Genomic DNA, 13,587 nt, shown 5'->3' with positions numbered 1-13,587 from the left:
TAAAAGGACTGAAAACCAGAGTGGCCCCTCTCTATGTCCCTGCTGAGCCATGGCCCGAGGATAATTTGAAGCCCGGGAAGCACGGCTTCCTTCTGTGTCTCTACTATGCTCCTAGGCTTGGCACGGCCACTGCCTCCCATCCACCCGCTGGCACAGACCACCACGCACCCTTTCACTGCCTGACGGCACAGTCGACAGTGTTGCCTCCCCCCTCACCAGACAACCGAAAGCCCTGCAACCCGCCCCCTGGTACAGTGGATGACCCTCCTCCTTGAACAACGGCACAGTCAATGGGTCTCCTCATCGCCCGCAACACAGCCACCCAAACTCATGCCCAACAATATATATATATATATATATAGAGAGAGAGAGAGAGAAATAGAATTATTAATCCTGTTGGGAAATTGTTGTTTTGTGCATCATTACTCCAGGGAAAACCTTGAACAACATTTCACATAACAAACAACACAAATAACATTATAGTTACTACCTTCATTTTGGGGGGTTGGGAGAGGGTTTGAGGGGAGGGGGAGTGAGTGTGTGACTTAGTCCTTCGGAAAGAAGGAGTTGTGGAACCTCATGATACGGCAATACACCTAGCGGTAGAGATGACCTTTGTCGCTCCGTTGCTGCAGTAGTGTGTCCTGTAGTGGGTTGGTGCCGTTTTTCGTAATGGCGTCAAATTTCCTAACGCATCTGGTTTGCCAGACTTCCTCTAGTGGATGCAGCATCTCCCCAATAGTCCTCTGGGCTCTCTGGATGACCTTATTGAACCGGTTCTTTTCTTTAATGTTTATCTATTTCTCGCCCGTTGATCCTAATTGGTACTGTGGCCGTTTTGTTCCTCTTTAGGTTGATGACTATCTCCTTAGTTTTTTCGACATTGATCACTAGGTTGTTACTTTCACTCCACGTAACAAAGTCACTGATGATATTTCTGTACTCCTCATCTTTGCCCTCGTTGATGCAACCGACAATAACCGAGTCGTCCGGAAATTTTTGCAGGTGGCAGGAGGTAGGAGAGTCATATCTGAAGTCTGCAGTGTAGAGGGTGAAGAGAAAGGGGGACGGTACGGTCCCTTGTGGTGCTCCGCTGTTGCTGATTACTGTATTAAAGCGGATGTTTCCTATTTGGACGTACTGCGGTCGGTTCCTCAGGTAGTCATAGGTCCAGATGTGAAATTAGATATCTAATCTGGTTACCCACACCTTACCTCTAATTTCACATTTTACAAGGATATATCTCCTGCATAAAAGAATCTGCAGAAGCATCGAAAAGGTATCCTCCTGTCCTTTAAAACAGGGACACCACATCCCCTGCTAGACTTCACCCTAGCATACAGCATTTTGGCCTTGCCCCCACACATCCCTATCTCTGCCTTCTCCTTTTCTCTACATGGAGCGCGGTGGATTCCCTCGATATTAATAGGTCCAGTTGTTGCTGACACCGACTGCAGGTGTTAATCATGTAAATGTCTCTGGTAAAGCATTTAAATCCCTGTGGCGCATGGATTCGAGATCATTGGGGGGTTGCACCGATCAGTTACTATATCATACAAAGACCCGAGGCTGTCTCGTTTTAACACATTCATTACAATGTGCGATTTGCACATTGTAATAAATGATGTGGTAAATACCTATATGCTGTACCCTACTGTAGTATGGCAGTACATGGTAGGATCAATCAGACAACCTATGGTTAATGTACCATAGGGGGTCTGAAAAATAGAGCGTGCAGCGTGCACAGTTCCTGGCACCAGCTCACTGACAAACTTGTTATATCCAGCTCTGTGTTTGATAAAGGCCTGAGTGGCTGAAACGTCACACATTACTGCTGTATTTTCACCTTGGAAGATATTAAAATGCATGATAAAACCTACTCAATGCTTGGTCCTTATTTTACTTTTACATATATATGGGATTGGATCCCTGGACCATACTCACCAACTTAAATAGGTTGTGCAGACTGAACATATTACCTATGTACCGTAATAGACAGACCATTATTCTTAATATTTGAAGATTCCCTGAGGACTGGTTATGTTCCACAGGACTGGCGCATAGCAAATGTGGTACCAATATACAAAAAGGGATCAAAAAGTGATCCTGGAAACTACAGACCTGTGAGTCTGACTTCTGTGGTCGGGAAACTATTTGAGGGATCTGTTAGAGATGCTATCCTGGAGTTTATCACTGTGCACAACCTTATAACCCAGTATCAGCATGGGTTTATGAGAGATCGGTCCTGTCAGACTAATCCCGATTGGTTTCTATGAGGAAGTAAGTTCCAGACTGGATCTGGGGGACGCCGTGGATGTTGTACATGTGGACTTTTCAAAGGCATTTGACACAGTGCCACATAAAAGGTTGGTATATAAAATGAGACTGCTGGGACTAGGAGAAAATCTGTGTATTTGGGTAAGTAATCGGCTTAGTGATAGAAAACAGAGGGTCGTCATTAATGGCACATTCTCAGATTGGGTTGACGTTACCAGTGGAGTGCCACAGGGGACAGTATTGGGGCCACTTCTTTTTAATATTTTTTATTAATGACCTTGTAATGGGTTTACACAGTTAAGTTTCAATATTTGCAGATGATACTAAGCTCTGTAAAGTAATAAATACTGAGGTTGATAGTTTAGCATTACAGAGGGATTTGTGGAAGCTTGAGGAGTGGGCAGAGAAATGGTTGATGAGGTTTAATGCAGATAAATGTAAAGTTATGCACTTGGGCCATGGAAACAAAAAGTATAATTACTTGGTAAAACTGGAGCCTTGGGGGCTTTTGGTGGATAGTAAACTTAATTTTAGTGACCAGAGCCAGGTGGCTGCTGCTAAAGCAAATAAAATTATGGGATGTATCAAGAGAGGAATAGATTCTCATAATAAAGACATCACTGGTCAAAGTTAAAGGACAAGTCCTTCCTATTCTTCTTAGAGGCCTATCTATCTGTCTATTACAAGCTCCTCTGAACTCTGACCCTGTATCACCTCCTTTTCCTGTCTCTTTCACAATGGGGCAGATTTATCAAGTGTATGAAAGTCAGAATACTTCCGACGCTGATTCGGGTCCTGTCCGTGCACCGATTTCCACTAGGTGTTGGTTTCTCCGAATCCGTCGGGTTTTCCGACGGCCACGTCCCCCGATTCCCGTTGCATGCAACCCGGCGCAATTGCGCCAAAATCCGATCACGTGCGCTAAAATCCCGGGGCAATTCAGGGAAGAACGGAAAAATACGAGAAACCTGACGAAAATGCGCGAATCGGACCCTTAGTAAATGACCCCCATTGTCTCCCACTGTATTCTAGTGCCATCTACTGGCCAAACATCCACACCACAGCCCTTTGTTACCACAGCATAAAATCTAGTCATGTACAGTAGTTTGTAACATTTTTCATATGCATAGTTTATTATTTCCTTGTTACTTGTAGATCCTATTTTTTCTAAAATGTAAAAAAATGTTTTTGTATTTCTAGGTCGTCCATCAGTTACTTTGGTCGTCGATACTAGTAGTAAAGTGCAACTTTCTGAATCATTAATTATTGCCAACTCCTTTGTTGGTGAAGCGTTATCATCCACATCTCTTAATGCGACCATACAATACACAATCGTGGAATTCAATGATTCAAGTAAGACTTTGTTTTCTCTTAAACTTTGCAATGCTTTTTTTTAAGTAACTGAAAGCCGTTTTTCTCCATTTTTACCTGTTGTACTTTTAAAAAGTCTAAAATTATTTAGATTCATGAAGGGGTGGTCCGTGGCACTGCTTCTTCCCCAGACCACCCCTCCCACTCCATAGGCCGGCGGTGACTGCTAGGCTTCATGCGGTAGTCACCGCCTTCTAGTCCCGTCCCCTCATGTATATGCCGGACCACTCTGAACTCAGTCCGGCATTTCTATTGTACGGCGCTGCAGTGTCTGCTAGCCAGGGCCATCAGTAAAAGGCTCCCTTAGTATGGTAAAACAAACTGTAATATGGGAGAATTTTATAGGAGATGATAGGGAGATTGATGGGCAGCACGGTGGCTCCGTGGTTAGCACTGCAGGCTTGCACTGCTGGTAAACATCTGCAAAGAGTTTGTATGTTCTCTCGGTGTTTGCATGGGTCTCCTCCGGGTCCTCCGGTTTCCTCCCACACTCCAAAACCATACTGGTAGGTTGATTAGATTGTGAGCCCCATGGGGTTAGCACAGTGCAGCGATGCGTAATCTGCAACAAAGAGAACGTTAAATCCACAGGAGACACCAAACAATTTTTGCAGAAAATTGCACTGAGCCTCACACAGGTCTATCATTGTATGCTCCTTACACAATGGTAACCCAAATAATAACTATATATCCATAAACCAAGCTAATGAGATAATAAAAGTCACTTTTAGATGTCGCCATTGTATTATCCGCACAATAACAGAACCCTCCGCGCTTCATAAGAATCTGAGTGAGAACGCCATAACATAGGTGTAAGTAATGGAGGATGGTGGGAAATAAAAACTTTATTCCAGAACATGTGTGTGTTTTTGGTGTTACATATAACTTTATGGACATGTTCTGGGTTGCAGTGTTAATATATAGCGACATCAGGTGAAGAGGATCAAATGTTCATCGGATCAATCATGTAAATTTTCGCTAAAAATCTACCACAAAATAAAAGGCAATAAGAGAGAAAGTGTTCTCTTAGATAGGAGAGGGTTAAAACCTTAAATATTAGTTGATATTATTCCTTATCAGAATGTAGTAACATATAAAGTGATTATTTCCATTATCTGTGAGATGCAGCAGCTCCTGTGTGCAGCAAACTCTCCCTGTAGCCTAAGAATCTTAAGGGGGTTTACACTTCAGGGGGCTGTATCTCTGGCTCTGTGACACATAGAACATTATTTCTTTTTTTCTATGAAAGAGGAGAGTCTCATCTTTTAAATGAATCTAAATTTGAGTTTGGTAAACAAGTGTCAGGAAAACGGAGATATTAACTGTTAAACTGCCGTCGGGAGTAATTTTTATATGTAAGAATGGCACTTTTTTCACTTTAAACCTGAATATCTCTGGATCCCTGGCAGCAAGAAACAAAATTCAAGATTCATTTGAAAGAAGAGATTCTCCACTTTCATGCAATTGCCAACTTTGCCTAACCATAGCGCCGGCCCTGCTGCTAGCTTTATCGGAGGGTTTCAATAAAGCTAGAAGTTTATCACTGCTAAAAATGTGCTAGCACTAGGAGCCGCTTACTTTAGTAACATTTCCTAGTGCCTTTTTTATAGGTGACAGGTCCTCTTTAAAATATGGGTAATGTTCAGACAGTCACCTCCAGGGGCGTAACTAGGAATGAGAGGGCCCCATAGCAGACTTCTGAGTGGGGCCACCCTTCCCACTTTAAAATATGCATATTATGCTTATACACATTATACACATCCTCTATTCTTTAGAGTGAGGTTGGATGACCGGGCCCCATAGCAGCTGCTATATCTGTTACCACTGTAATTACGCCCCAGGTCACCTCACTCTCTACTCTCATGCATGTGCCTCGGCTACAATTTCAGGTTCATGATATTCCCTGGAGGAAGGTTAAAGGGGTATTCTCATCTGGGCACTCACATTCAGTTTTATTAATCTGCCATATGTAAACATTTCTTCAATTGGATCAATTCTTCCTGTATGAAGATAATTTCCCATAAATGTGGCCATCTTGTCCCTTAGAAACGAGATGGCTTCCTCGGATACGGCCACTTCTGATGGATTGAGTGCACAAAGAAACAAAAGGTTATTGTATATAAAATGTCTGGGAGTTACTACATGTCCCACAGCCGTCCTGTGGTAATGATTGGTGAATCCTGGTGGTCCGGCAGGACTCTATAGCGCAAGTCTGGCCACGGCTGCCAGAGTGTGACGTGGTCATATCCAAGGAAGCTATCTGGATACAACCATGGTTACATTTATGATAAATTATCTTCACACAGGAACATTTTTTTAATTAACATCCAATTGAAGAAATGTTTACAAAAAGCAAATGAATTTAATTAAATGTAAATGCCCTGATGGGAATACCCCTTTAAGTCCATTTCCATCTATCAGGATATGATTTTACCTCATGGTCTCTTTTTTTAGGTGTGGGGCCTGTTCATGTTTCCTGCTCAATCAAGCAATTTTCAAATGACGCGTATGCCATCACAAAACCTGATGGACAAGATGGAGGAGACTGTTCAGGATATGCCATGGCGGGGTTACTGAAAGCCCTAGAAGTCAGTCCTTATGGCTCATTTATTCTGCTACTAACAGATGCGTCAGTCAAGGACAGTAATGACACCGATACAGTCAACCAAATATTCTCTCTAATAGATCGCTTGAACGTGAGGGTAAGATATATAGATATTTAGAAAGACTGAAAATTCTTGAATCTCTTACATATGTTAAACCTGGATATACTGGATATACTTACTATATTTTTTTACCAATGTGAATACAGTCTGTTTCATTAATTATAATGGATATTCATATTGTGTTGGACATTTTTCATCCAAGCAAGTTTTCCCCCTTTTGTTCCAGGTCTTTATATTTCTCGTATATGATTGCAGAAATAAATACGATTATGACTTACAAGTATTTAAAGATATTGCTGCTCACAGTTATGGTCATGTCTATGCAGACTCTAGCCAACAATGGTATTCTGTAAGTATCTTAATAATTAATGATAATATAGGGGGTTTTTTAACCTAAACTGTACCCATAAATTCTGTAGCATTGCTCCTTCCAAACCACACAAACAAGTTGTCAAAAAAATCTTAAAGGGGTTTTCCCACGAAGACAAGTTTCCACGGATAGGGCCTAACTTGCTGATCAGTGGGGGTCTCAGTGCTGAGACCCTCACAGAGCACGAAAACGAGGAGTCTGTCTGACCTCTTGTTGCTCTGTCAGACTAATGGAGCAGATGGCTGCGCATAACCATTCTGCTCCATTAATCTCTTTGGAGCTGACGGAGATCAGTGAGTGCAATCTTCGTCAGCTCCATAGAGATTAATAGAGCAGAAGGGTCATGCGCGGCCGTCTGCTCCATTAGTCTGATGGAGCGACGTGTTCGTTTTCGCGATCTATGTGGGTCTCAGCACTGAGACCCCCACTCATCAGCAAGTTTGACCCTATCCCGTGGATCATCATAACTTCTACCCTTCACAAAAGACGTAAATGTCTTTCCCTTCCAAGTAAGAACTTGAACAGACCATTTCTCCATAACATCAATGTGCTATAGAAGTCAGAAAAAACAGGATGCCAAACAGATGCAACTTAGATACAAAATGGCTGAGATAAGGGATGCAAACCAGCCATGATACTGCTCAGATAGGTGAAGGCCTTACCGTTTCCGTTTCTGTTCACACCTGTTTACACAGAATTCTTACCCCTTTTAGAACTTACGTAGACAGTCTTTAGCATAGAGATGTAGCCAACTTTCAATGGCTTATGTATTAAAGTACAAAAGTGAAAAAAGTCATGTTAAACCTTGCTCCGGCTACAACAATCTACACTCAAGTGACTGTTGGTTCCGGAGAGACCAGAGACAGTTTCTCTGTTGACATTGTTGACTTCTCGCCACAGTGTCACAATTGTTTTGTAACTATTTTAGCTTTGCAAGGACGTTAGGCGGATGTGGAGCTCACACCTCAGTCTCTCTGTATTCCTGTTATGGCATTTAGAATACAGAAGAGTAGGTCACAGTCTACTCCCAGTGTGTACAGTTTGATTATGTGATTCCAAGCTGAGAAAACAAGAGATTGAGAGACAAATAATAGAGAGACAAAGAAGAAATCTAAAAATCAAGCTAAGGTTGCACTTCATACAGGAAGGGAAAAGACTTGTTTTCACTAAAGGGTTTCTTTAGCTCTTTAATGGGTTTGTCCACTAATACATTGGGGCACATTTACTTACCCGGTCTGAGGGATTCACCGAAACTGCATTGTCCGACGATCATCCACTGTGAATACTTCGCCCGCTCGAGAAAATGGCAGCTCCCGCCGTTTTGCTTTTTGGCGGCCAGAAACAGAGCCAATCACAAGCCAGGAGACTCTGCACTCCACCCAGCATGACGTGGTACCCTTACACGTCGATAGCAGTGGTTGGCTGGCCAGATCAGGTGACCCTGGGATAGACTAGCCGCTGCCCGCGCTGCTCGGATCATTCTGTGTCTGGATGCCACTAGGGAGAGAGCTGCTGCTGGTCAGGGAAAGCGTTAGGGTGTTCTATTAGAATAGTGTTAGGCAGGAGTGATTCAACAAGAACCCAACAGCCCTTCTTAGGGCTACAATAACGTTATACTTTTTTTTTTTTTTTTTATTTGCAGCTAGTACCATATTGTGAGGAATTTGCAGGGGGACTTGCTACGGTTGTGTTTAGCTCTTAGTGACACACATATCCACCTCAAACACCAAAGTGGGAAAATTTATTAGGGGTTTGATTTCAATTAGGCACAGTCTGCCATTTACTTTTTATTTTACGTTTATTTTTTTATAACTCAGCGTCATCTCATCAGTGTGCTTTCATACTTGGCTAGAAAATAGCCAAAGGAGAATCCAAACGGCTTACTTAGGCCTACAATAGCGTTATATATATTTTATTTCTGGTTGATCTGCTGGTGGCTGTCCTTGCTGCAGTGCATCTACTACCAAATTGTGAGGAATTTGTAGTGAGACTTGCGACCGCTGTCTTTAGCGCTTAGTGACGCACATATCCATCGCAAAGACCGAAGTGGGAAAATTTATTAGGGGTTGGATTTCAATTAGGCACAGTCTGCCAGTTTCTTTTTATTTTACGTTTATTTTTTCATAACTCAGCGTCATCTCATCAGTGTGCTTTCATACTTGGCTAGAAAATAGCCAAAGGAGAATCCAAACGGCTTACTTACGCCTACAATAGCGTTATATATATTTTATTTCTGGTTGATCTGCTGGTGGCTGTCCTTGCTGCAGTGCATCTACTACCAAATTGTGAGGAATTTGCAGTGAGACTTGCGACCGTTGTGTTTAGCGCTTAGTGACGCACATATCCATCGCAAAGACCGAAGTGGGAAAATTTATTAGGGGTTGGATTTCAATTAGGCACAGTCTGCCAGTTTCTTTTTATTTTACGTTTATTTTTTCATAACTCAGCGTCATCTCATCAGTGTGCTTTCATACTTGGCTAGAAAATAGCCAAAGGAGAATCCAAACGGCTTACTTACGCCTACAATAGCGTTATATATATTTTATTTCTGGTTGATCTGCTGGTGGCTGTCCTTGCTGCAGTGCACCTACTACCAAATTGTGAGGAATTTGTAGTGAGACTTGCGACCTTTGTGTTTAGCGCTTAATGACGCACATATCCATCGCAAAGACCGAAGTGGGAAAATTTATTAGGGGTTGGATTTCAATTAGGCACAGTCTGCCAGTTTCTTTTTATTTTACGTTTATTTTTTCATAACTCAGCGTCATCTCATCAGTGTGCTTTCATACTTGGCTAGAAAATAGCCAAAGGAGAATCCAAACGGCTTACTTACGCCTACAATAGCGTTATATATATTTTATTTCTGGTTGATCTGCTGGTGGCTGTCCTTGCTGCAGTGCACCTACTACCAAATTGTGAGGAATTTGTAGTGAGACTTGCGACCTTTGTGTTTAGCGCTTAATGACGCACATATCCATCGCAAAGACCGAAGTGGGAAAATTTATTAGGGGTTGGATTTCAATTAGGCACAGTCTGCCAGTTTCTTTTTATTTTACGTTTATTTTTTCATAACTCAGCGTCATCTCATCTGGCATAGCAGTGTGCTTTTATACTTGGCTAGAAAATAGCCATAGCAATAGGATAGCATCGTTTGGTTTTAAAAACTAAAAAACACACAAAAAAAAAAACACAAAAAAACACAAAAAAAAGTAAAAAAAAAATTAAAGTTATAACTTTCATTTTCAAAATGTTTAACCCAAGGGCTAGGGGTAGAGGACGAGGGCGGGGACGTGGGCGTCCAACTACTGCAGGGGTCAGAGGCCGTGGTCCTGGGCGGGTGAGACACCACCTGCTGATGAGGGAGCAGGGGAACGCCGCAGAGCTACACTCCCTAGGTTCATGTCTGAAGTTACTGGGACTCGTGGTAGAGCACTGTTGAGGCCAGAACAGTGCGAACAGGTGATGTCGTGGATTGCCGACAATGCTTTGAGCAATTTGTCCACCAGTCAGTCTTCCACGCAGTCCACCCATGTCACCGAAATCGGCACTCCTCCAGCTCCTGCACCTCAGCCTCCTCCCCCCCAGTCTGCCCCTCCCAGGAAAATTTGGCATTTGAACCGGCATACTCTGAGGAACTGTTTTCTGGACCCTTCCCACAGTCACAAACCACTTGTCCGGTTGCTGCTGAGCAATTTTCCGATGCCCAGGTTTTCCACCAGTCGCAGTCTGTGGGTGATGATGACCTTCTTGACGTAGTGGAAGAAGTGTGTAAAGAGGTGTCCGACGATGAGGAGACACGGTTGTCAGATAGTGGTGAAGTTGTTGTCAGGGCAGGAAGTCCGAGGGGGGAGCAGACTGAAGGATCGGAGGATGATGAGGTGACAGACCCAAGCTGGGTTGAGAGGCCGGGTGAACACAGTGCTTCTGAGACGGAGGAGAGTCCACGACCAGAACAGGTTGGAAGAGGCAGTGGTAGGGCCAGACGGAGAGGCAGGGCCAGAGCAGGTGCATCAGCGCCAAATGTGTCACGTAGTGAAGCTCCTGTGGCGAGGGCTCCCGCGGCGAGGGCTAGATTTTCAGAAGTCTGGAGGTTCTTTAAGGAAACACCGGATGACCGATGGACTGTGGTGTGCAACCTTTGCCAAACCAGGATCAGCAGGGGTTCCACCACTACTAGCTTAACTACCACCAGTATGCGCAGGCATATGAATGCTAAACACCCCACTCAGTGGCACCAAGCCCGTTCACCTCCGGCCGTGCACACCACTGCTCCTTCCCCTGTGTCAGCTGATAGTCAGCCCCCTGCCCAGGACCCTGGCACAAAAACCCCATCGTCGCCTCCACGATCCTCCACAGCATCCACCAGCGTTCAGCTCTCCATACCCCAGACGCTGGAGCGGAAACGGAAATATAGTGCAACCCACCCGCACGCCCAAGCCCTTAATGTCCACATCTCCAGATTGCTTAGCCTGGAGATGCTGCCCTATAGGCTAGTAGAGACCGAGGCCTTTCGCAACCTCATGGCGGCGTCTGCCCCTCGGTATTCGGTCCCCAGCCGCCAATACTTTTCCCGATGTGCCGTCCCAGCCCTGCACCAGCACGTGTCAGACAACATCATCAGTGCCCTGACCAACGCCGTTTCTGACAAGGTCCACCTGACCACGGACACGTGGACGAGTGCTGCCGGGCAGGGCCACTATATATCGCTGACGGCACATTGGGTTAACTTGGTGGAGGCTGGGACCGAGTCTGACCCTGCAGCTGGTCATATACTGCCGACGCCGAGGATTGCGGGGCCTACCTCGGTCCAGGTCATTTAGGCCTACTATGCCTCCTCCTCCTCCCACCCCTCCTCCACCTCCTCCTCCGTGGGCATGGCGCCATCAGTCGCTAGCTCTAGGCACATCAGCAGTGCCGTCGCTAAGCGACAGCAGGCGGTGCTCAAACTGCTGAGCCTAGGCGATAAAAGGCACACCGCCCAAGAACTATTACAGGGCATCACGGCGCAGACTGATCTGTGGCTGGCACCGCTGAACCTGAAGCCAGGCATGGTTGTGTGTGACAACGGCCGTAACCTGGTGGCGGCTCTGCAACTCGGCAGACTGACACATGTGGCATGCCTGGCCCATGTGTTAAATCTCATAGTTCAGCGTTTCCTCAAGACATACCCCAATCTGTCTGATTTGCTCACGAAGGTGCGCCGCATCTGTGCGCATTTCAGGAAGTCCAGCACAGATGCTGCCACTCTCAGGGCAGCGCAGCGCCGCCTCCAACTGCCCGCTCACCGACTGTTGTGCGACGTGCCCACGAGGTGGAATTCAACATTAACCATGTTATCCAGAGTTTACCAGCAGCGCAGAGCGATTGTAGACTGCCAGATGTCAACTTCCACCAGAACTGGTAGTCAGGTCAGTCAGCTTCCTCAAGTCTACAATGAGGAGTGGACGTGGATGTCTGATATCTGTCAGGTGCTGAGTAACTTCGAGGAGTCAACACAGATGGTCAGTGGCGATGCCGCCATCATCAGCCTCACCATCCCGCTGCTTGGCCTGTTGAAAAACTCTCTGATCAGCATGAAGTCGGAAGCTTTGCGCTCGTCACAAGAGACGGGGGAAGAAGATTCCCTTGTTGATAGCCAAAGCACCCTTAGGTCTGTTTCTCAGCGCATATCGGAGGAGGTGGAGGAGGATGAGGAGGAAGAGGAGGAGAATGTTGGCGAGACACAAGAGGGGACCATTGTTGAGTCCTTCACTGTTCAGCGTGCATGGGCAGAAAAAGAGGAGTTGGAGGAGGAGGAAATGGACAGTCAGGCCAGTGAGGGGAGTGAATTCTTACGCGTTGGTACTCTGGCGCATATGGCAGATTTCATGCTAGGCTGCCTATCCCGTGACCCTCGCGTTCAAAGAATTTATTCCAGCACCGATTACTGGGTATTCACTCTCCTGGACCCACGGTACAAGCAAAATCTTTACACTCTCATCCCTGCAGAGGAAAGGAGTGTGAGAATGCATGAATACCAGCAGGCCCTGGTGCACAAGCTGAAACAGTATTTCCCTTCTGACAGTGCTAGCGGCAGAGTGCGTAGTTCTGCGGGACAAGTAGCGAGGGAGAGTAGGCGAGCAGGCAGCTTGTCCAGCACTGGCAAGGGTATGCTTTACAAGGCTTTTGCCAGCTTTATGTCACCCCAGCAAGACACTGTCACCTGTCCCCAGTCTCGGCAGAGTAGGGCTGATCTTTACAGAAAGATGGTGAGGGAGTACGTAGCTGACCATACCATCGTCCTAAATGATCACACAGCTCCCTACAACTACTGGGTTTCAAAGCTGGACATGTGGCACGAACTGGCGCTGTACGCCTTGGAGGTTCTTGCCTGCCCTGCCTCTAGCGTCTTGTCCGAGCGGGTTTTCATTGCAGCTGGTGGCATCATCACCGATAAGCGTACACGCCTGTCGACTGACAGCGCTGACAGGCTGACGCTTATTAAGATGAATAAAGCCTGGATTTCTCATAATTTCCAATCTCCACCAGGTGAAGGAAGCTCAACCTGAATAATTTATGCACTCCTCCTCATTTTCCTCCTTCTCCTCCTCTTTGTACACTAAAGCAGAGGAAACTGGCTATTTTTTGACAGGGCCCACTGGCTCTAGCTATAGTACTTTATGCATTTAATTTTTCTGGAGGGCCACCTACCCGGTCCTCTGTTTTAAACAATTTTTGGGAGTGCCACATACAGGCACTCAATCTATTCAATTTTTCTGGAGGGCCACCTACCTGCTCCTCTGGTTTGAAAACTTTTTTGGACTGCCACATACAGGCACTCAATCTATTTCATTTTTCTGGAGGGCCACCTACCTGCTCCTCTGGTTTGAAAACTTTTTTGGACTGCCACATACAGGCACTCAA

At 45.4% G+C, this 13,587-nt stretch overlaps 1 protein-coding gene across 1 annotated transcript in view; it reads left to right on the top strand.

The window, feature by feature from the left end:
* LOC140076136 (uncharacterized) overlaps positions 1-13,587 on the top strand; it is a 156,571-nt gene that overhangs the window by 29,166 nt on the left and 113,818 nt on the right. The window contains exons 3-5 of the mRNA XM_072122643.1: positions 3,478-3,630; positions 6,103-6,350; positions 6,541-6,663. Of these exons, the coding sequence (XP_071978744.1) occupies positions 3,478-3,630; positions 6,103-6,350; positions 6,541-6,663 (524 nt within the window). The remainder of the gene's footprint in view (positions 1-3,477; positions 3,631-6,102; positions 6,351-6,540; positions 6,664-13,587) is intronic.

Source organism: Engystomops pustulosus, chromosome 8 (genome assembly GCF_040894005.1).
Source record: "Engystomops pustulosus chromosome 8, aEngPut4.maternal, whole genome shotgun sequence".
Lineage (NCBI taxonomy): Eukaryota > Metazoa > Chordata > Amphibia > Anura > Leptodactylidae > Engystomops > Engystomops pustulosus.
This window is presented reverse-complemented; position numbering and strand designations above follow the sequence as displayed.